We start from the raw sequence: 18,760 nt of genomic DNA, 5'->3' as shown, positions 1-18,760 counted from the left end.
GATTTGTTGTTTGAATCCGGATGGCGAGTAAATTCAGACCGGCATGTTACTGTTGTGTTGGTGCAGTATTCTAACGTTGGTGCTGCTCTTAATTTTAAACCTGCAGGTACCGTATGTTCAAACTGTCTTGAAGACATCATGTTGCTGTTACCAGGCAGTTTGGAAAAATGAAAGTTTTAAATAAAAACAAACACTTCAAGATGTGTAGTGACTTATATAGAAGATTTTTTTTATATATAGAAACAAATCAGATATAACATAACCATTCTTGAGTTTTAAAAAATCTACCGATAAATTAAATTCTTGTTTTAATTTGACATTTGCCCATGATGTGGACGGTTACTTACCACTAGAACAAAGTCTTGTGATCATGAGTTTTTATCCCGATTTTTCAGGTGCTTTGGAGACGCAGAGGGAAGAAGACAGAGATGCCATCAAGAAAGCTAAAATCCTTTACAGCTCCTGCTTGAATGAGAGTGAGCTCATCAGTCTTATACATCTAAAAATCAACATGATAAAAAGAAGAAGGAAAAAAAGGATTTTGTTGCAGGAAGCAGCTGCACGCCCCCTTCTAGGATCCAAAATCATTTCTATTAAATCTCTATCAACAAGATAAACCTCTTATGATCCCAGAAAACATGTTGATTACAGTACCTGCGCTGGACCTGTGCACGTGTCCCAAATGTCGCAACCGCTTTGCTTATTTAGGCCTCATCGAGCAGCGCGACTCCCAGCCCCTCCTGAGGCTCATCGACATGATCGGCGATTGGCCTGTGGCTTCTGATGACTGGAACGCCACCTCAGGTAAAAGAATCCCCACAGCCTAAACAAAAATCACAAATTGCAAAGTATTCTTTTTATAATCTGACCCTTACATGTTCAAAATCTTCACTATTTAATCTATGAAATTATACCCCTGTATAAAAAATCGAGAGTGCTCCACAGACTTTTTTTTTAATTTTACGGTAGAAGAAGAATGGAACCTCGAGGACACTCTGGCCACAATGACAGCTCACTTTCACAAGAAGGCTCTCCTGGACATGTATGTGTGGACCGACGACCGGGATTCTCGGCGCCATATTGTTTATGTAAGATCGCCAGCTTTTGTGTACTTCATCAATACGAGTAGACCACTTCTAAGGACCAAAGAACCATTTTCAGTCATTTCACAATGCCAACTTTGAAAGAGTGAGCTCAAAGTAAACAAACCGCTTGAAGGAGGACTCCTGCTGACTCAGAGCAGAAGACGTTTATTCCTCCATGTCCAGAGAGCAAATGAAATGCGTTTGTGTCCCCTCTGTTGTAAAGTGCCATTTCGACCAACCATCTGTGTGAGGGAGCAGTAGCATCATGTACAAGAAAGTGTAATCGTGTTTTAACACCAATAAATGCTTTTTTAAATACATTTTTAAAGTTTTTTTTTTCACAGTTGATAAATACGTAAAAAGAACAGGTTCAAATACTGATACAAATCGGGATACAATAAACGCAAACTTCTTCTCCATCAAGTTCTATTAACATATAAAAACAACAGTTGAAATGTAGTCACTGTAACTTTATGTTACATTGTTTTTTGGTGTGTTTTTTTTTTTTTGTTTAGATTGACCAGCCAGGGCTTGGAATGCCTTCAAGAGATTATTATTTTAATGATGGAAACTACAGAAAGGTGAGGGCTCATTTAAGTTGAACAATTTCATGGTTCTTCCAATACTTTTCAAACCGTTTGCTTACATGTAGCTTCATGTACAGATTGCCATTTCTGCGAATTATGCCACCGTAGGTTAGAGAGGCGTACCTCCACTTCATGTTTGCCATCGCCAAGATGACCCGAGAGGACAGGAACCTGACCCAGGACGATGCGCGCGTGTGGGAGGAAACGATGCAAGTGTTGGACCTGGAGACGGACATCGCCAACGTGAGTGCGTCAAACGAGAAAAAACGGGCATTCTCGTACTGCTGAAAAGTAGAAAAAAAAACATTTGAGGTTTGAAATACAGAGGATTCTCCAAACGATCCCAAGACTCAATATTTTGCGTTCCCAAAAAATGGGTCAAGTGATGCAGGGTACAACTTCAAAATAAAAGCTGTCAAGTCTGTGATGTTAGGTAAACTCAGGTTTATTTTGAAGTTTGAATTCCGGAGTGTTTTGCTTCATGCAGAGCATTAACGAATGTTGCTGCGATTAGCTTGACGCACTTGAAACTCAAATGCATCCTACTCTGATCATCAAACTGATCTGAAGCATAACCATCAGAATCGTGATGTGAGTCCATTGAACCGAACCAAATCCAATCGTTCCACTTCAACATGACTCTTCCTTGAATTTTATCACACTCCATGCACCAAGATACATATCTAAACGTTTTTAATTGGTGACACACAGCCCAAGTAGAAACAAATCCCCCTGTATAGCTCCCAATTAGATGCCTTTTTTGTTTATTACTTAAAGTTAAACAACGTACTCGAAAAATGTATAATCTATAAATTTCTGTTGTGGAAACAGATAAGATGCTCAGCAACAAAAAAAAGAAGGGAGTAGAACCAGTCAATGAAATCGGCGAATCACCCAATCGTTCTACAGGCGTTTTAAGATAGAACAATGAGCAGTAAACACTTAATGCACTTGTTTGGTAGCATTCGTACAGTGACGGGATTTTTCTTGGTCCAGGCCACATTGCCAGGTGAAGAGCGCCAGGATGTCACCGTTCTTTACAACAAGATGACGCTGAACGAGCTGCAGAGCACATTCGGCTTCAACGTGAGTGAGGACTGTGTCTGGCTCCAGAGATAACACACAGGATGGCAAGAAGCAGTTGATTACAATGCTCCAGTTGGACAAAAGAAAGTAATTAACACAAATGTTGCAATGGGAATTTATGAGAGCGGGCTGCTACACGTGATTAGACAATAATGTCTTTGTCTTGAGACTTGGTGAAACAGCCTGTGGCTCATTTGTTTTGTAACTGACAAACAAATACATGTTATGGTCAGGAGGCGGCGGCTCTGTTAGTCTGACGACCTTACTGTCATAATCTTTTTCAAATGTTTGATCGCTTTATTGCTACCTCGGAACTTCTTGCGATAATAAGTTAGAAATTTCGCATTGCCTATCTGTCTAACATACCTGCTTGGATTGGAGCTCATTAGGACTAATTCCCTCTTAGAAAAGTGTACAGTCCCTGGAATATGTTTAAAAGGCTGGTAAATGGATGACTTTTTGTGCATTACCGATCAATGGTTCGTATATTTTTTCATGCATCTTATGGTAGACATGTCCACAAGATTTCATTTGAGATTCAAGAGTTTCATTGTCATATGCATAGCAATACTACACAATGAAATTCTTATTTTGTTCACTTCTCCAAGCAGACTACATTCCACAATCGAGCGAATCATAAAGTAGGCAATAGAAAAAAAAATATTAAAAAATCAGTAAGCGCAATAAAGGCAATAATAATGAACCACTAATAAATGAATAGTCTTCCATTCTGAGCATATTATGGAATAGAGTGGAAGAAACCATATACATATATATATATATATATATACTATGTAGTGCAAAATATGTATTTAGCAGCTTTCCTGTACTGTGCAGGATTTGTAAGGTGCACGTGTGTGCGGTAAAGTGACTGGTGGTATGTGTGTATCTTAACATTGCTAACAAAACATAGAATATAAGAAAAAATGGAGAAAAAAAACTGTTTTGCAGGGTTTTAACTGGACACGCTTTATTCGAGGGGTGCTATCCAGCGTGTCACTTGATGTGGAGCTGGAAGAGGAAGTGGTGGTGTACGGCTCGCCCTACCTGGACAAGATGAACGAAGTCCTCCCCAGGCACAGCATTCGGTCAGCATGAAGCACATATGTAAATTGAAAGAAAGAAAAAGCGAAACACGTGGATACACGAACACTTTATTTGTGCAGAACTATGCAGAACTATCTCACCTGGCAACTGGTCATTGACAGAGTTAACAACTTGAGTCGCCGTTTCAAAGACGCCAGGGCCCGTTACAGGAAGGTAAACGCCACCGCAACTAGAATGTTGTACTGATGACAAAAAAACTGCTGGGTTAAAATTTGTGTGTCTTAGACTCTGTATGGGACTACAGTGGAGGATGCCTGGTGGCGAGAATGTGTCCGTTATGTCCAGAGCAGCATGGAGAATGCTGTCGGAGCACTGTACGTACATGAGACTTTTGCCGGAGAGAGCAAACAAATGGTGAGGAACATGGCATTTCTCTTTTGATGCCAAATTTACGTTGAAAACAACAGCTAGAAACACACATATAAGGAGTTGCCATTATTTAGCCGTCCATTTCTATTGCAGTTATGATCAGGGTCAAATGGAGGCAGATGACATCAGGCAAAATGGACTGGTCGTCTCTTAATATCCTTCTTTGTTCGTAGGTCAGTGATCTCATTGGGAAGATCCAGACAGCGTACGTAGAAACACTCGAGGAGCTAAGCTGGATGGATGCACCCTCCAAGGAGAAGGCCAGAGAGAAGGTATTCTTGCATCATCCTGCCCCTCATCTAAGCCTTGGTCAATTTTGGCGGTCCAGTCCAAGTATGGAGACCTTAGTCTGAGCTGTGTCAGGACACTTGCTTAAACTTTATTGGACCTCAAAGCAATCCCAGGCCAGTTGGGAGACATAGTCCTTCTAGCGTTATCTAGGTCTGCTTTGAGGTGTCCTCTTGGTTGGGAGGAGAAGTTCACTGCAATAAGGGCTCTTACAAATGTGTGGAAAAAAAAATGGACACATAGCAGATGTGACTGAGGGATATATCCAGTCAAAAATAATGTTAATGAAGTACACAGATTAGTGGCATATACACATTTGCATCTGTCAACAAAACACTTCCACCTCTCAAATAGAATACCTACAATAATCTTTCATTATCCGTGCATGCATACAGAAATTTGTCAACAATGTACCTTCTGCAGGCCATGGCCATCAAGGAGCATATTGGCTATCCAGATCACATTCTGCAGAAAAGTAACCAGAAGCTAGACCAAGAGTATGCTCACGTAAGTATCCAGACGCTATTGTTTTAGTATAGAAAACAGCAACAACAAAAAATACCCTTAGATCCACTCATTTGTACTGCTTGTCTCATCGATTCAGTTGAATTTTAGTGAGGAACACTACTTTGAGAACATTCTGGAGAACCTCAAGTCTGAGGCCCACAAAAGTCTGAAGAAGCTCAGAGAGCCAGTGGATCCCAACTTGTAAGATACCGTTTCACGAAAGAGTAAAGCGAAAGTATTTTGTGTTGAGGAATGTTTGATGACACTATTAACAAAAACTATACCTGATTGCTGCTTAGGTGGATCATTGGTGCTGCCGTGGTCAATGCCTTTTACTCCCCCAACAGAAACCAGATCGGTAAGATCTTCTATGACAGTACCTCTGAATACAATTACGCTCACATCTAAAAGTAAATTCTGGTGTTTTAAGTGTTTCCTGCAGGGATCCTGCAACCACCTTTCTTCAGTAAACATCAACAGCAGGCTCTGAACTTTGGTGGAATCGGAATGGTCATCGGCCATGAGATCACGCATGGGTTCGACGATAACGGTAAGACTTGGTGATTGGTGTCTACTTTGAATGCAGAATTGCTAATACGTGACAGTACTTTACTTCTACAAAAAGTACGTATGTGGTAATCAAAGGGGTTGTTTGGAAATAGACCGACGAGCGCTGTTACCTCAAACTTTTTGAGTTGCGTTTGCATGTTCTTCCCATGCCCACAGACAGGAACTGCACCTACACAAACCAGTTATTCCAGTTTTCTTGGTTTTTATCTCGTTTCCTTCAGTACTTCAAATGTGTCCGGGCACTCCAATATACTCTGTGTAATCAAAGTATTTTGGGGTACTTTGGTTTACGCTAGGTAGTCAAAATACGCCAGTTTTCTCAGTTGTCTCCAGGTATTCTAATATACTCATAATCACAGTACTTTTTGGGGTATTGCTGTTTAATCAAGGTAGTCAACAGTTTTCTCTGTTGACGTCAGGTTTATTTGGGTAGTCCAGTATCTCCAAGTAGTACAGTTTTGGAACTCCAGCTTTCTCTTGGTTTTCTTTGACTACTCAAATTTCATGTGTCGATTCCAGGTTTGAACAAAATTCACTGTACATATGACAAAATGAAATCTATACCTGAGGAAAGTACATCTTAAGATGTTCGAATTACTGAACGGTACTTGGTTTTCCAGGGCGTAATTTCGACAAGGATGGCAACATGCTCAACTGGTGGAGCAATTATTCTGCAGAGCATTTCAAAGAGCAGTCACAGTGCATGGTGCAGCAGTACGGCAAGTTCAACTGGAAGCTTGCAGGGGGACAAAATGTAAGGGCTGTTCGTGATTGTAGCTCAACAACAGCGAGATGTGTTTGTGCGCAATCCTTGGCTTGTCACTACAGGTGAGCGGAATCAGCACTTTAGGGGAGAACATCGCAGATAATGGAGGGGTTCGGCAAGCCTACAAGGTGGATTGCTACGTGATTAAACACCTGCGTGAATGTGAAGTTGCACAAAAGACAAGAAATGTGTTTTTTCATCTGTTTGCAGGCTTACCTGAAGTGGGTGGAAACAGAAGGGGAGGAGCCTCGTCTGCCCGGTTTAGATATGAATCACAAGCAGCTGTTCTTTCTTAACTTTGCTCAAGTAAGCAAGCCGCCACCAATAACAAAAAAACAAAGCTATGTGCTATTTTACAGGTGCAACATTAATCAGAGGTATTTTAAGAGTAGATTGGTGTTCTTGAGAAAAGGACATCTGACTAGCCTTAATTGATCACTTTGTTTCATCCAGGTTTGGTGCGGTGCATATCGACCCGAATATGCTAGCCAGTCCATCAAGACGGACTCTCACAGCCCTTTAGAATTCAGGTAAGACATACAGTACATGCCACCAATGGTAAATAATCGATTGCTGGTGTGTATTGGAAATCAGAGCTTTTTGATTGCATTCTTTGTCGGGAAGTCAAAATGTCAAGATCAGGGTAATTGGAAGGTCTATAGGTGGTATGCTGAAAGAAACACTTGACACTTGCTATTGAGAGTTTAGAATTATCATTTGAGTTATTATTATTACTTTGAGTTTGACCATATTGTGATTGAAAAAGTTTTAAAATATGTCATTAATTGAGGGTGCGCCTTATAATCCGTTGCGCCTTATATATGGAAAAAGTTTTAAAGTATGTCACTAATTGAGGGTGCGCCTTATAATCCGGTGTGCCTTATAGTGCGGCAAATACGGTAATCTTGAATTTTCTTTGTGGGGATGACATTTTCTTCCTGGAGATAACTTGTTCTTCTCATGCTTTGGAAGTGTACTCAATTGTACTCTCGGTATTCTAGTTTCCACTGGCACTTTTGTCCTATATTTATCAAGCAATCCAAGTTTTCTCTGGAGACTCGGTTCTTCATAGATGCCAGAAATCTCTGTTGAATTCAGTGAGTCTCCAGGAACTCATGGGGTCGCCGAAAATTCCAGTTTTCTCAGAATGCTTCAGTTTATCCTAGCTATTTTTGTTTCCCCCACAACCCAAAATGTTGGGTCAATTTCCAGTTCCCTTAATTAAACAAGGTGCCTTCATATGAGAAGTTCTGGTAGTCCAAAGTTTTTCTTCAGGTTCCACTTAACTCTTCCGTTTTCTTCCTGGGCTCAAGGTTTCTCTGTGGACTCTTCAGATATTTTGGGTACTCCATGTTTTCCCTGGATACCCGGGTTATGTGTCACAGCCGACCCTTAAAATGAATGTTGCAAACGCATCTTGACGTTCTCTTCATTTCTCTTCTTAGGGTCCTCGGTTCACTCCAGAATTTCGAAGCTTTCTCAGAAGCATTCCAGTGTCCGAAAGGCAGCCCAATGAACCCAGAGCAAAAGTGTCGCGTTTGGTAGAAGGTTTCACACTTTTTCATAGTCCCTGTGACGGCAGATTAAAAGGGGACGGTGTCTTCTTGCTGACTGTCCTGCAACTGTCTCATTCATGTCAGGTGACACCAAGTATTGAAGTCACTGATGTTGTATTTGCAACCGGTGACATGGTGGATGAGTTTCATGGCTTGAAAGTAAACTGGCGGATTCACGAGGCAACGCTAACAATTTGCATGAAGCATTTTTCTTCAAGGAAAATTCCATGCAAATCTTTCGAGCAGATCTTTGTCATTAACTCGTGAACATTTTCATTCGACCGCCGTGGAGTGAACCACCGCGAGCATTTGCAAAAGTAATGAAAACATTGGCGCCTACAACAGATTTAGTTCCGCTTTGTGATTTTGCCTATTGACTGTTAAGTGCCGCAAATTACCTGAGAGACTTAAGACTTCAATCTTTACAGCTTGAACCAGAAATTAACATTCAAAGTGAGCTGCAGCTTTTAACAAGAAGTCAGCAAATATTTAAAGCGACTATTCGGAAGCCTTGAGTATTTCTGACGACTGACATGCACGCTACTTCCACTTTAAGAGATAATTGCAGTGGATTTTCAGAACTGGGAACAGTTTGATGATTGTGTCAGAATCGTGATTTGTTTGAATTTTAATTGATGAGTAGAGGGAAAAAATCTGTTCAAATGGTTAAACGTTCATATAAATAACATGCGGTACCTGTTTTATGTTGTTAATTGTTCTGTGAAGTTATGCTATTAACTGCTTAAATGTGACTTTTTTTTTTTTTTTTACAACTTGTCGTGCCACAACTGATTCACGGCAGAAAACCTAAACCTAAAATATTTTTTATGATTAGAGTATGGGAGATCTGGGCTTACTTGAGGTTACGGTACAGTCAGATTTGAAGTCGTCTGCTCATGGAACGATCGAGTTCCGCGGGTCTATTGTATATTTGCGTTTCGTTAGGTAGCCAACTGTTTTTTCAAAAAGTAAAACAAGCTATCTTGAGTCATCAATCATTATCAATCTTGTCAAGCCTATTTATTGTTTCCCATTTAAAAAAAAGTCAATAAACTGGGCAAAACAAAAATGTTTGCTTGACAACTATTAGGAAAAAAAATGTAATGAGACCGCAACTGTACCACAACGTACAAAAAAAACTTTTTTGTTCTCTTTATTGAGCGCCGCTTTTGAGGATAAATCGCTTTTTTGTCAAATGTCATCATTAATATTTCCTTTGCCAGTTAGTCATTGTAGATTCTTGACAAAAACATCAACTAACCAAACAAAACGAAACACTAAAACTTGGCTTGTTTTGGCTTTTTCAGGTTTAATTTTTGTTAGGACTGTGATGATGGAGTTTCGAGAGACGAGCGTGTCCGCCGTATTCGAAAAAAAGAGACGACTTATTGTACTAGCTCATCACAGTGTTTTTGAAGCACCATTAGTATCTTCTCTCTGCTTCCACAACTGCGTGTGACGTCAATGAGACGACACAAGGCTCCATTTGCCAAATTAAGACAACAAAAGTGGACTATTGCATACATACAGTTAATACCGGACTCTTTGCCTTTCCGACACAAGCAATTACACGGGAACGGCGGACTGATCAGGCAGCGGCGAGTAGATATGAAACTCACATTGATTTAATGGAGATGAAAGGACGCCGGGGCCTTGTGACCGCCGATAGGAACCTGGACGAATGGGGCTTGGACTGTTATTTTCTATCTTCATTACCAAGTAATGGCAGGAGAATCAAAGCGGAGCATAGAAGCAAGGATGGGAGGGTGTAGAGTGGGGTGATGAATGTTGCTTCTATGCTGCAGAGCTTTAAAAAAAAAAGAAAAAAAAGAGAAGACATTCAGGATGCCTTGTGACCGTTTAGTTTGAACGTGCTATATTCTACAATACAAGTAATAGATATACATAGGTGTTATTCTGTATTTGTTTGATGTTCAGTACAGGACTATTTACATATAGACGCATCAGGTGACATCCTCATGGTGAAACTGTGTTGTTATTACCAGCCAAGTACTTTTTTGCTACATATACAGTATATTATATACTTAAACGACATACAAAAATGTAAGAATAATTTATTTATCTATTTATGAGATTGCATCGATCCTTTGCCGGGTTTAAAAGGTACCACAAAATAATGTTTTATGAATGTTCCTGCTGTTAATTTGATTTCTACAGCGACTGCTATTTTTGTGACGCTGGTCTGTAGCTATTGCCATTAAAGTGAATGTCCCAACAAGTTGAATTTAATGTATATTTTTTGGTTTCGGAAAAGTCGAAATTACTTGAACGGACGTGAAAGTCAAGAGGTAAGCAAAGCTGCAACATAGCCTTGATTAGCAAAAAGGTGTTAGCATGAGCTTCCAATTAGGGGCACGTGGATGGATGTTCACGTGTTCTGGTAAGTCGAAAGCGTGGGAGCTTGGGGTGGGGCGTACTTGAAATTTCTGCTTCATGTGCCACATGCACTGATCTATGGCACTAATTGACTGTAATTTGGTGGCCAAAGAATTTCAACAAGTGTTTCAAGTGCATGTTACCTGTACACTTTTTTTTTTTTTAGGAGAAGAATGTCATTTTTGTGGTGACACCTGGGAACTGGAATGTATAATCCACCAAACTAAATGCGCATTAAAAAAAACTGAAAGCAAGAGGCTGGGATTGGAAAGTACCGCCTTCATTTATTACCATGATTTTTGAAGCAATGTGTAATAATAATCATTTATGTACATTGGAATGCCTCGTTTAGCACCTGACTGGTGGAGATTTGAATCAAACTTGAGTGGCGATGTCCTCATCGAGTGCAGATGTCGTCATTGCACTGCAAGAGAAAAGTTCAAAGTTGTCGTTTCTGCATTTCCACGGCAAGTGGCATGATTAAAGTCTTTTATTTCCCCCCCGAGGTCCACTTTCATGCCAGCAAAAGCATTGAAAAGTGTTTTGTGTGTACACTGTACAATATCAGTAGGTAGAGTTGTCGCATTAAAGTTGAAATTCACTTTGTCAGATTCATACAATAATCTTCGAGACTTGTAAGGATTCGTTTGTCTTCCATATGGGCTTGTGCTATCGTTCCATGCCTGCCTTACAGTTGTTATGCGCTGCTTCATATGAGGTACGCTAGTCCATCCCATCCGTATTTTACATTACATATAAACCTCACTAGGGTTGCTGGCTTGCCGGTGCCTATCCCAGCTGAGTTCGGTCAGTAGGCGGTCAGTAGTTCTTATGTAGTACTTATGATACCGACATTTGATGGTTCTTTTCTACTCTCCTAAAACTGTTCAAAGTAACACAAATTGGGTGAAATAGCAATGTTGAGTGAAAAAGGAAAGAAACCAATGCTGGGTGATTAACACCCAGCTTATTGGGTTGATGATTTATTCAAATATATTGGGTCAATATTTGAGAGTGGGTGGCGCCGACTTATCAAACTGGTTTGATCATTTTGGTCCTGAGACACCCAACGGCGCTGTGTGAAAGGGGAGCCAACAGTGCAAGCTTATTGTCTACAGAAGATGCGTTCTTCACACCCAAATTAGGCAGCATCGGGTGAGTACATTTCAGAAGCTCTCCTGGAGTAGAAATTACACCTGCCTTAAATGACGCAAGGTCCTGAGAATGAAAGGGCGAGCACAAACGGGACAAGGTAATAGAAGAGATGACTTTTAGCCTTCGTCGCCTAAGAGGTCGCCATCTTGCTCACATGATCCCAAACACCTGATTAACACAACTCCCAGCGCTGCCGAGGTGCAGTCGGCGTTGAGCCAACGGCGCCTCGTTTGTGGAGAACAGCGCCATCTGCTCTCGAGAGCCATCCGCGCCAGGAGCCCATGGCGCGACGCCAATGGCACTTGGTGTACACAGCGCTTAACTCGTATGATATGTTTGACAAAGTTTTTACACTGGAAGTCCCTCCTAACGCAAGCCACCCGTTTTTATTCAGGCTAGGAACTGGCAGTGACTCGGAATCAGCATTTGTTTCAACTTAAGTTTTAAAACTGTACAAAATGACAATCTGTCTCAAACAAGGCTGCCAAAAAGGGGGCTGAGGCTTCATTAGTGCTGTAATGCTATTGGAGCCCTAGAATAAGGTATCAAAAAGTGGTTCTTTGACGTAGCCAACCGCAGTAGTAGTTTCTCTTTTTTTTAATTGTTCTTTTCATTTTGTAAAGTACTGGTAATAAACTCTGCAATGAACTGGTCTGCCACAGCATTGCGCCACATCATGTAGTCCATGAAATCCAACTTGAAAAAAAATATATTTTCACAGAAATATTTCAACGAGGTTATACCCAGTATGCCATTGACTGCATTTTAAGAAACAACGTATTTTTTTTGACTAACACAGTCATTTCAGCTTAGGTAAATTAGCAAAGTTAGCACAACAAAGCAATCGAGCTGGCTGCTTCCAAAACTTTTTTTCTTTTGTTTTTACACTTAACTCAGTGCTTCTCAATTGTATTTTGCAGAACCCCCCCCCCCCCCCCCTTACGAAAGAGAAAACATTTTGCCCCCCCCCCCCCCCCCCCCCACTTGCCACGCTGACCATATAGTGTATAAGATTATGACCTATAAAAACTAGATAAGTATACCTAAAACTGTCTTTTTTTAACATTGACACAAGAAAAATTAAATATAAACCGGTCCAGGATGAGAGAGGATTTCTCTTTTCTTCCAACATGGCCTAGGACGTGATTTTTTCTTCTTCCACTATTATAGTGGAATGTTACCTGTACACTTTCATAGCGGCTATGACCTAGGACGTGTTTTTTTTTCCTTGTGGGAGCGGGATGGAACGGGATTGAAAATCTACCCTTTATTGTAACGGAACAAAATGTGGAAAAAGTGAACTCTGTGGATACTTTCCTTTTGCACTGTAAAGAGCATCAGCAATTTCGGCTTTTTACTGTATCAAATGAATGATGGGGGAACACCCACAGATCCAACCCATTTCACAGATAACCAAGTCCTCAACACAAACGTGTCAAGTCAGCCTTGAGAAAAAGCGGAACTTCTCGGGATCAGCCGCTGACCTCGACACGTTCACAAGGCTTCACTGCAGGCGTGTCTTCTCCTCGCAAACAAGCGAGCCCGCTAGCTTGTGACTAGCACTCGTTTTCCTTAGCATTTGAAGCGCGCGGCGCAACAACGAGCTCTTCTGTGTTGGAAGAGGACGCGTGTTGCTCCTTAGAAAGATCACGAGGAGTCGGGCTTTGCTTTGATGGGACCAGGGCAGGCCGGGTGTGGCGGTGACAGTCCAAAGCGGCCTAACAAGACTGACAGTCACTGGGCAGACAACCACGTTGGGTCCCAACCTTTATTGAGCAAAGGCTAGCTGTCGTTACTTTTGAAAAGTTTTCAAAATCTGTAGTTAGACATTACCGTGTTCCCAAAAACATTTGCATTTGATCATTTATGACAAATAAACAATTGACTGAATTTTTCTGGGTTTGCACATGTTGTTTGTACTGTCTATCGAGAACAATGATATTAATCTAAAACATTGGGTAATTAGTTCCTCATCTAATAATAATAATAAAAAAAACACTTGCGTCAATTATGTGACTTTATAATGGAAAATGCCGTTTTTATGTAAGGAAAAGCGATTATGTTTCTCCTGATGAACCGCATGAAATAGTCACATGCCTTGCAAAAGGAATGAAAACACCGGATATGAAAAAAAAAAACATTGTACTTTTAAGTACAGTAATTTGTTTATGACTCAGAAAGGAAATGGTTTGCTTTGATTCATGCATGTTAAGGAAGATTTTTGTCAAACAACGCTTGATATTGAAAGAGTCTACTAACAAGCCACTGATGAGGGGTAAACAATAACTTTTGACACTAAGGATATGAAATACAAACCCATGCGCTTCTGATCTCAAATAATAAGGTCCGGTGTGACCAACACTACGCTTTTTGATGCTCTTTTTCAAGTGTTGAAAAATGGTCAGAGCAAGAATGATTTTGCAAATACTCTGTGACAATTTCTCCATCTACAGTATCATAGTAATATAACGGTCCTAATCCAGCTAAGTAATGTAGTTTTCTTGCGGGCTGATGGCCTGTGACGACCAAGTAATGACCATGATATTGTTCGTGAAGAAGCTTGTTGGATACGCGCAATGGGACTGACGTAAAACCAACAGAGAATGACGTGTGGGTTGTGAACACATGTTTTTCTTGCTGCTGTTTAACCCCTCATTGGGAGGCTCCTATCTATCTATCTATCGAGACAATCTGTAATTACATTGATATATATATATATATATATATATATATATATATATATTTTTTTTTTTTTAATTAGCAGTGTGTGTCTTACCACTGGCCTCTGGCCTTCTTCCGCATGAGACGAAAAAGACAAAGCTTTAGCGATGTCCTCCAAAGGTACATAGTCTCCTGGTGAGTCTTGGATGAAGTGTAGTAAAGTCTTCTCTCCTCCTTGGCAATCAGAAAAGAAACAGAGGATCTTATCACGTCCAGGACAATTGGTGAATATGATTCTTTCTAGTCCTATGTTTTATGTCGACCTAGAAGTCTAAACGCACCATTCTGATTAATTTTGCATTTGTGGAATATGAATTAAACAGTAACAGTAAACAGAAGGGGCCTGTTTAATGTGCACCAACAACAAAATAAGCGCTATCTATCTGTTTCCACTTAGACTCATCCACTGGACCCTTGGGTGATGTGAAACAATGGGCAAGAGTGTAGGAATAGAGCAGATCTGAGAGGTAAAGCAGCGTGAAAGCGTCTCAAAAGTTGAAAATAAGTTAAGTCTTCTAATTAATTCTAGAACACAGGCAGCCAGTTTAGGCATATTTAATATAGCCTCCCACCACCACTAGATAAATCGTAAATACATCCAATTAGTCAAGAACAGACATGCCACTGCACTTTATTTAACAAATGGTTTCAGACTACGGTGGTAGATTGGTTAACGCATCCGCCTCACAGTGCACTGGTAAAATCATTGCACACTTCAAACTGCCCTTGGGTGTACTTGTGGATATGAGTGGTTATTAGTATATGCGTGCCCTGCAATTGGCCAGCAAGCAGTTCAAGGAGTACCCTGTCCACTGCCCGAGACCGCTGTGTTAGGCTCCAACGCCCATGCGACCCTCCAGAGCGTAGGCGGTTGAGAAAATGGATGGATGATTTTAGAACACGTTGTTGAAGTTGATCAAATTAAGTCAATGAGCTCAAAACAAAAACTCTCATTCACTGCGTCCCGTATCACTTACTAAGCCAGACCCAAATACGAAGACCATGCACTCAGAAAAGGCTTTGGATACAGTATAATATAATAGTGGAACGTGGCAATGGCGACCCCAAGTGTACAATAATGTTACCTGCACCTCACGTGTCGTGGATTAAGAATGCAAAACCTGAATAGAATACAATCTTTATTTACTTAAAGGGATAGTGTGTAAGATTTAGACCGTTTTTCATTACGGCCAGCAGGAGGTGCTGCATTTACCACATGTGGCACCCCTCCCTGAAGTGGCACCCCTCATGTAATATAATTTCATTAAATCTAGACCCTATGATTATATTTAAAACATACTGTTTGTCATTAAGAACACATTCATTTGCAAGTTTGAAATTTACACTCATTTAATGTATTCCTTTTTAATGAAAATGTGTATGACACCTATTTTAAATGTTTTTCTGGGGTGTATCTACAGCGGGTGTGTATGAACAGCGAATATTCTCCGTATTTACGTTTTTGTCAGTCAATGGATGGTTCACTTTTACACTGCTATACAAAATGAAAGATTAATAATGAAGAATTTTTGAGGAGTTATTATTTTTGTTAGGAAATGGTCTTTAACTTCTTTTTATACTTCAATAACAGTGCAAATGCTATTTTACCTTTGCCAGTAATAAATGTGGATGATCAAAGTTTGATAAACTACTAGTAATTCAATTGCTAAAATTAGAACATTTTTGAATGTTTCTTATTGGCGGAGTACCTTTGGCTACAATGAGCATGCCACCACTCTGGAGCAGATCGCCGGAGAAGTTGCCCTGAATGCCGTCAGCGCTGGCCTATGTGTGAAGCAGCAGCAATAAAGACATGTGTCAGTGGACCTTGCAGCAACAGCGGGAGAAACACACCATGAGCATGCAACTTAACACGGCCTTCACCTTTGAAGATACTTCTCGTACTTTCTTCCCCAGCGCGGCAGGAACTACGCTTAAAGCTGTGTACCTAGAAAATCAATCCAATTGGAGAATTGGTATCTTTGTAAAAGCAGAATGATAATTCAAGCGGAACATTTCAGATTTTTTTTATTGCTTTGGGAGAATCAGCTTCAGGCAGTATGTCTCTAGATAGCAACAACAGTTTTTTTGTACTAGTACTGTACAGTGGGCCCTTGGTTTACGAGATTAATCCATTCCACGGTTGGGATCGTAACGTGAATTCACCGTATGGCGGGCAAAAACAACTGTCATGACCCTAGGGGGCCATGAAAGTTGCTTTTGTCGTAAAGCGGGAAAAATATCGTGAAGGGGGGGAAGAAAAACATTGCATATCACATCGTAAGCTGATAAAAACGTAAGGCAGGGATGTCGTACCCCGGGGGTCCACTGTACTGGTAACTTTTATTTCCAATCCCAGTAGAAAGTTTACTGAAAAAAAAAAACCTAAAGCTAAATCAAATACATTTTGTGTATTGAACTCAAAACACACAACATTTATGAATGTTTAATAGCGTCATATTAACAGAGTGAGGCAAAAATATAAAAGATTTTGGGTTTTACGTAAACCATTAAGGGGTTAGGGTTAATTTGGTTGCATTAAATCAGAAAATTGAATTTGGTCCTGCAGAGTTAATCCAGCCTAAAGAGTTTGGAAGGTTACCAAAATGCCCTGTGCTCAAGCAACACTGGATTGACTGACCTTTTGAAGCCCAAATCCTTGTAACATTTTTTTTGCTCATCAACGTAGATTGCTAAAACAAACAAACAAACATGCTTCAGTTGGTCATCTCATAAGAGTCACACTGGGGGCAGAATAATACAGGCATAGACACACAACGAAGAAAATTTCTACAGCATATTCCTTAAACTGTAGTAATATCTCATTTTTCACAAAAAATAAAGAACACCTGCCTGTCAGTACTGTTAAATTGTCGTGTACATGTGTTGCTCCACCATTTGTGATCCATTGCTTAAAGGGATTGTAAAACTGCAATAGTGATAAATATGTTCCCTTGCGCCCTCAGTGCTTAATTTTTTTTTTAAATAAAGTCATATTACTGCAGAAAGGCATGCTGTGAAGGTTTCCTGCATGCCAAACAGATAAGTTGACTGTAAACGCAGCGTAAACTAAACGCAATGCCAAGGGGGGTGCGGAGGGAAAATTGTTTTCTTTTTGCCATGTAATTTCAGTAAGTGTAATTGCAATAAAATAAAAATTGATATTTTTTTATTTTTTTTTTATATCAGGCACTTTGACGCACTTTTTTTGTTTTGTTATAGACTAACCTGTAACCTATATAAACTGTCAAAAAATAGTTAAGTTATTTTAAGATAAGTTTTTTTTCATATTTGCGATTAAAAAAAGTTTTAGGTATACTTAAACCATTTTTTAAATAAATAAGATGATTTATAGTTGGCACGACAAGTGGGGGGGGGGGCGTGAAAGATTTTCTCTTTCTTAGGGGGGGCTTTGCAATATATATAATTTAGAAGCACTGCTTTAACCAAAAATATAATGAATAAATATTAACAAAATAATTGGACTAGTGGTGTATTGTGAAACGATGTCAAACTCCTTGTTAAGACAGATTGGTGGAACAGTCATATGAAACACGACACAATGATGAACCAGAATAGATTATGATATCCGTCGTTAAAAATAGAATGACTTTAGAAGTTATTTGCGTAGTGGTAAAGGGCTAAATGTTAGTTTACCGCAAGATTGAGGCGAAACGGTCCTTTTGTCTAAATGACACTCCTCAATTGAACAAAGTTCCCTGGCACCCAGAAGGTGCCAAATTCATACATCTGAATGACTGGGCCACAATTGAGTCAGATGAATCCAACTTACATCCTTTAAAGAGCCCCAACTTTTTGAACTCCTCGAGGCCCAACTCCTCAGGCCCGATGCCCACAAGTGCCACGCCGTTGGCGCTCAGGTCAGGCTCCAGCTTGCTGATTTCGGCCGCCATCCAGCGGCAGATCTGGCAGCCGAAGCGACGCAGGAAGAACAAGACTGTCGGTCCTTCCTGCCACAAGGACTGCAGCTCCACACTCTGTGAAAACACAAAACCAGAAACCACTTTCATAATTATGTTGTGGTGGAATCCACGGCGAACTGGTTGATAGTCATTTTCATCATGAAATGTATTTGTTATTTTGTATTTGTTTGAACTTAACCTCGAGGAACTGAATCAGCACTTTCAGCAGAATATTTGATTCCAAAAGTGTCTATAATTCTGAATTCAGCACAAATGATGAGTACCTTAGCCACCACTTGTCTGTGAGCCACCCTAGAGACACGCTTGACACCGATTAGCCTCAGTATGGAAAATAATAGCAGCTATATGGCAGTAGGTTTCGCAGCAGGACTGAAAGGTCCCAATGGGTGGCAACGTGGGTCTCATTACATCAAACGGAAACTCTAATTGCGATACAACCTGAAGAATTTATTAACTTATTACCTTACCTCTCCGGTGTCCGCGCTTTTTACCATATTCTTCCCAACGCGAACGAGATCGATGTTGGCCATGTTTGACAAATAAACGGAAAACAAATCAATGCAGAGATCATGTAATAGTAAATATGTAACGCTAAATTGTTGCAAAACATCCACTTCCTGGT

At 40.3% G+C, this 18,760-nt stretch overlaps 3 protein-coding genes and 1 long non-coding RNA gene across 12 annotated transcripts in view; 2 read left to right on the top strand and 2 right to left on the bottom strand.

The window, feature by feature from the left end:
• miip (migration and invasion inhibitory protein) overlaps nucleotides 1-5,845 on the bottom strand; it is a 22,975-nt gene extending 17,130 nt beyond the window's left edge. For 2 of the 5 annotated variants that reach the window (XM_088422810.1, XM_088422813.1), the window contains exons 1-4: nucleotides 3,806-5,845; nucleotides 1,796-1,894; nucleotides 655-823; nucleotides 348-462 (exon numbers count right to left, since the gene is read on the bottom strand). The gene's annotated coding sequence lies outside the window, so the exon portion shown is untranslated. Of the gene's footprint in view, nucleotides 1-347; nucleotides 463-654; nucleotides 824-1,795; nucleotides 1,907-3,805 lie in introns of those variants that run through there. The other 3 variants (XM_088422814.1, XM_088422812.1, XM_088422811.1) reach the window with 3 other exon arrangements.
• Nucleotides 1-10,166, top strand: part of mmel1 (membrane metalloendopeptidase like 1) — a 16,669-nt gene extending 6,503 nt beyond the window's left edge. For 2 of the 3 annotated variants that reach the window (XM_088422809.1, XM_088422808.1), the window contains exons 6-24: nucleotides 396-476; nucleotides 709-804; nucleotides 970-1,088; nucleotides 1,601-1,666; nucleotides 1,781-1,915; nucleotides 2,669-2,758; nucleotides 3,710-3,846; nucleotides 3,925-4,018; nucleotides 4,091-4,219; nucleotides 4,408-4,506; nucleotides 4,946-5,029; nucleotides 5,127-5,230; nucleotides 5,329-5,387; nucleotides 5,460-5,579; nucleotides 6,220-6,353; nucleotides 6,428-6,493; nucleotides 6,576-6,671; nucleotides 6,819-6,895; nucleotides 7,811-10,166. In XM_088422809.1, coding sequence (XP_088278935.1) covers nucleotides 396-476; nucleotides 709-804; nucleotides 970-1,088; nucleotides 1,601-1,666; nucleotides 1,781-1,915; nucleotides 2,669-2,758; nucleotides 3,710-3,846; nucleotides 3,925-4,018; nucleotides 4,091-4,219; nucleotides 4,408-4,506; nucleotides 4,946-5,029; nucleotides 5,127-5,230; nucleotides 5,329-5,387; nucleotides 5,460-5,579; nucleotides 6,220-6,353; nucleotides 6,428-6,493; nucleotides 6,576-6,671; nucleotides 6,819-6,895; nucleotides 7,811-7,910 — 1,886 coding nt within the window. In that variant the 3' untranslated portion in view covers nucleotides 7,911-10,166. The remainder of the gene's footprint in view (nucleotides 1-395; nucleotides 477-708; nucleotides 805-969; nucleotides 1,089-1,600; nucleotides 1,667-1,780; nucleotides 1,916-2,668; nucleotides 2,759-3,709; nucleotides 3,847-3,924; nucleotides 4,019-4,090; nucleotides 4,220-4,407; nucleotides 4,507-4,945; nucleotides 5,030-5,126; nucleotides 5,231-5,328; nucleotides 5,388-5,459; nucleotides 5,580-6,219; nucleotides 6,354-6,427; nucleotides 6,494-6,575; nucleotides 6,672-6,818; nucleotides 6,896-7,810) is intronic. The other variant, XR_015866546.1, reaches the window with a different exon arrangement.
• prxl2b (peroxiredoxin like 2B) lies at nucleotides 9,529-18,760 on the bottom strand. Of its 2 annotated transcripts, XM_088422817.1 has the most exons (8): nucleotides 18,606-18,760; nucleotides 17,988-18,192; nucleotides 16,836-16,887; nucleotides 16,079-16,142; nucleotides 15,904-15,979; nucleotides 14,250-14,368; nucleotides 10,674-10,742; nucleotides 9,529-9,728 (listed from the first exon to the last, which is right to left on the bottom strand). In XM_088422817.1, exons 1-7 carry the CDS (start codon nucleotides 18,666-18,668, stop codon nucleotides 10,716-10,718), a joined length of 606 nt encoding a protein of 201 aa, XP_088278943.1. In that variant the 5' UTR covers nucleotides 18,669-18,760; the 3' UTR covers nucleotides 9,529-9,728; nucleotides 10,674-10,715. The 2 variants fall into 2 exon arrangements, with proteins under 2 accessions (XP_088278943.1, XP_088278942.1); XM_088422816.1 differs by lacking the exon at nucleotides 9,529-9,728 and having other exon boundaries at nucleotides 10,583-10,742.
• On the top strand, nucleotides 13,661-17,152 carry LOC148419332 (uncharacterized). Of its 2 annotated transcripts, none has more exons than XR_015866548.1 (4): nucleotides 13,661-13,748; nucleotides 14,315-14,418; nucleotides 14,592-14,661; nucleotides 15,941-17,152. It is a non-coding gene; the product is annotated as an uncharacterized LOC148419332 (long non-coding RNA). The 2 variants fall into 2 exon arrangements; XR_015866549.1 differs by having other exon boundaries at nucleotides 13,713-13,748; nucleotides 14,235-14,418.

Source organism: Hippichthys cyanospilos, chromosome 9 (assembly GCF_059441005.1).
Source record: "Hippichthys cyanospilos isolate Australia breed blue-spotted pipefish chromosome 9, RoL_Hcya_1.0, whole genome shotgun sequence".
NCBI classification, from domain to species: domain Eukaryota; kingdom Metazoa; phylum Chordata; class Actinopteri; order Syngnathiformes; family Syngnathidae; genus Hippichthys; species Hippichthys cyanospilos.
Note: the sequence above shows the minus strand (reverse complement) of the source record. Positions and strands in the feature narration are given on the sequence as shown.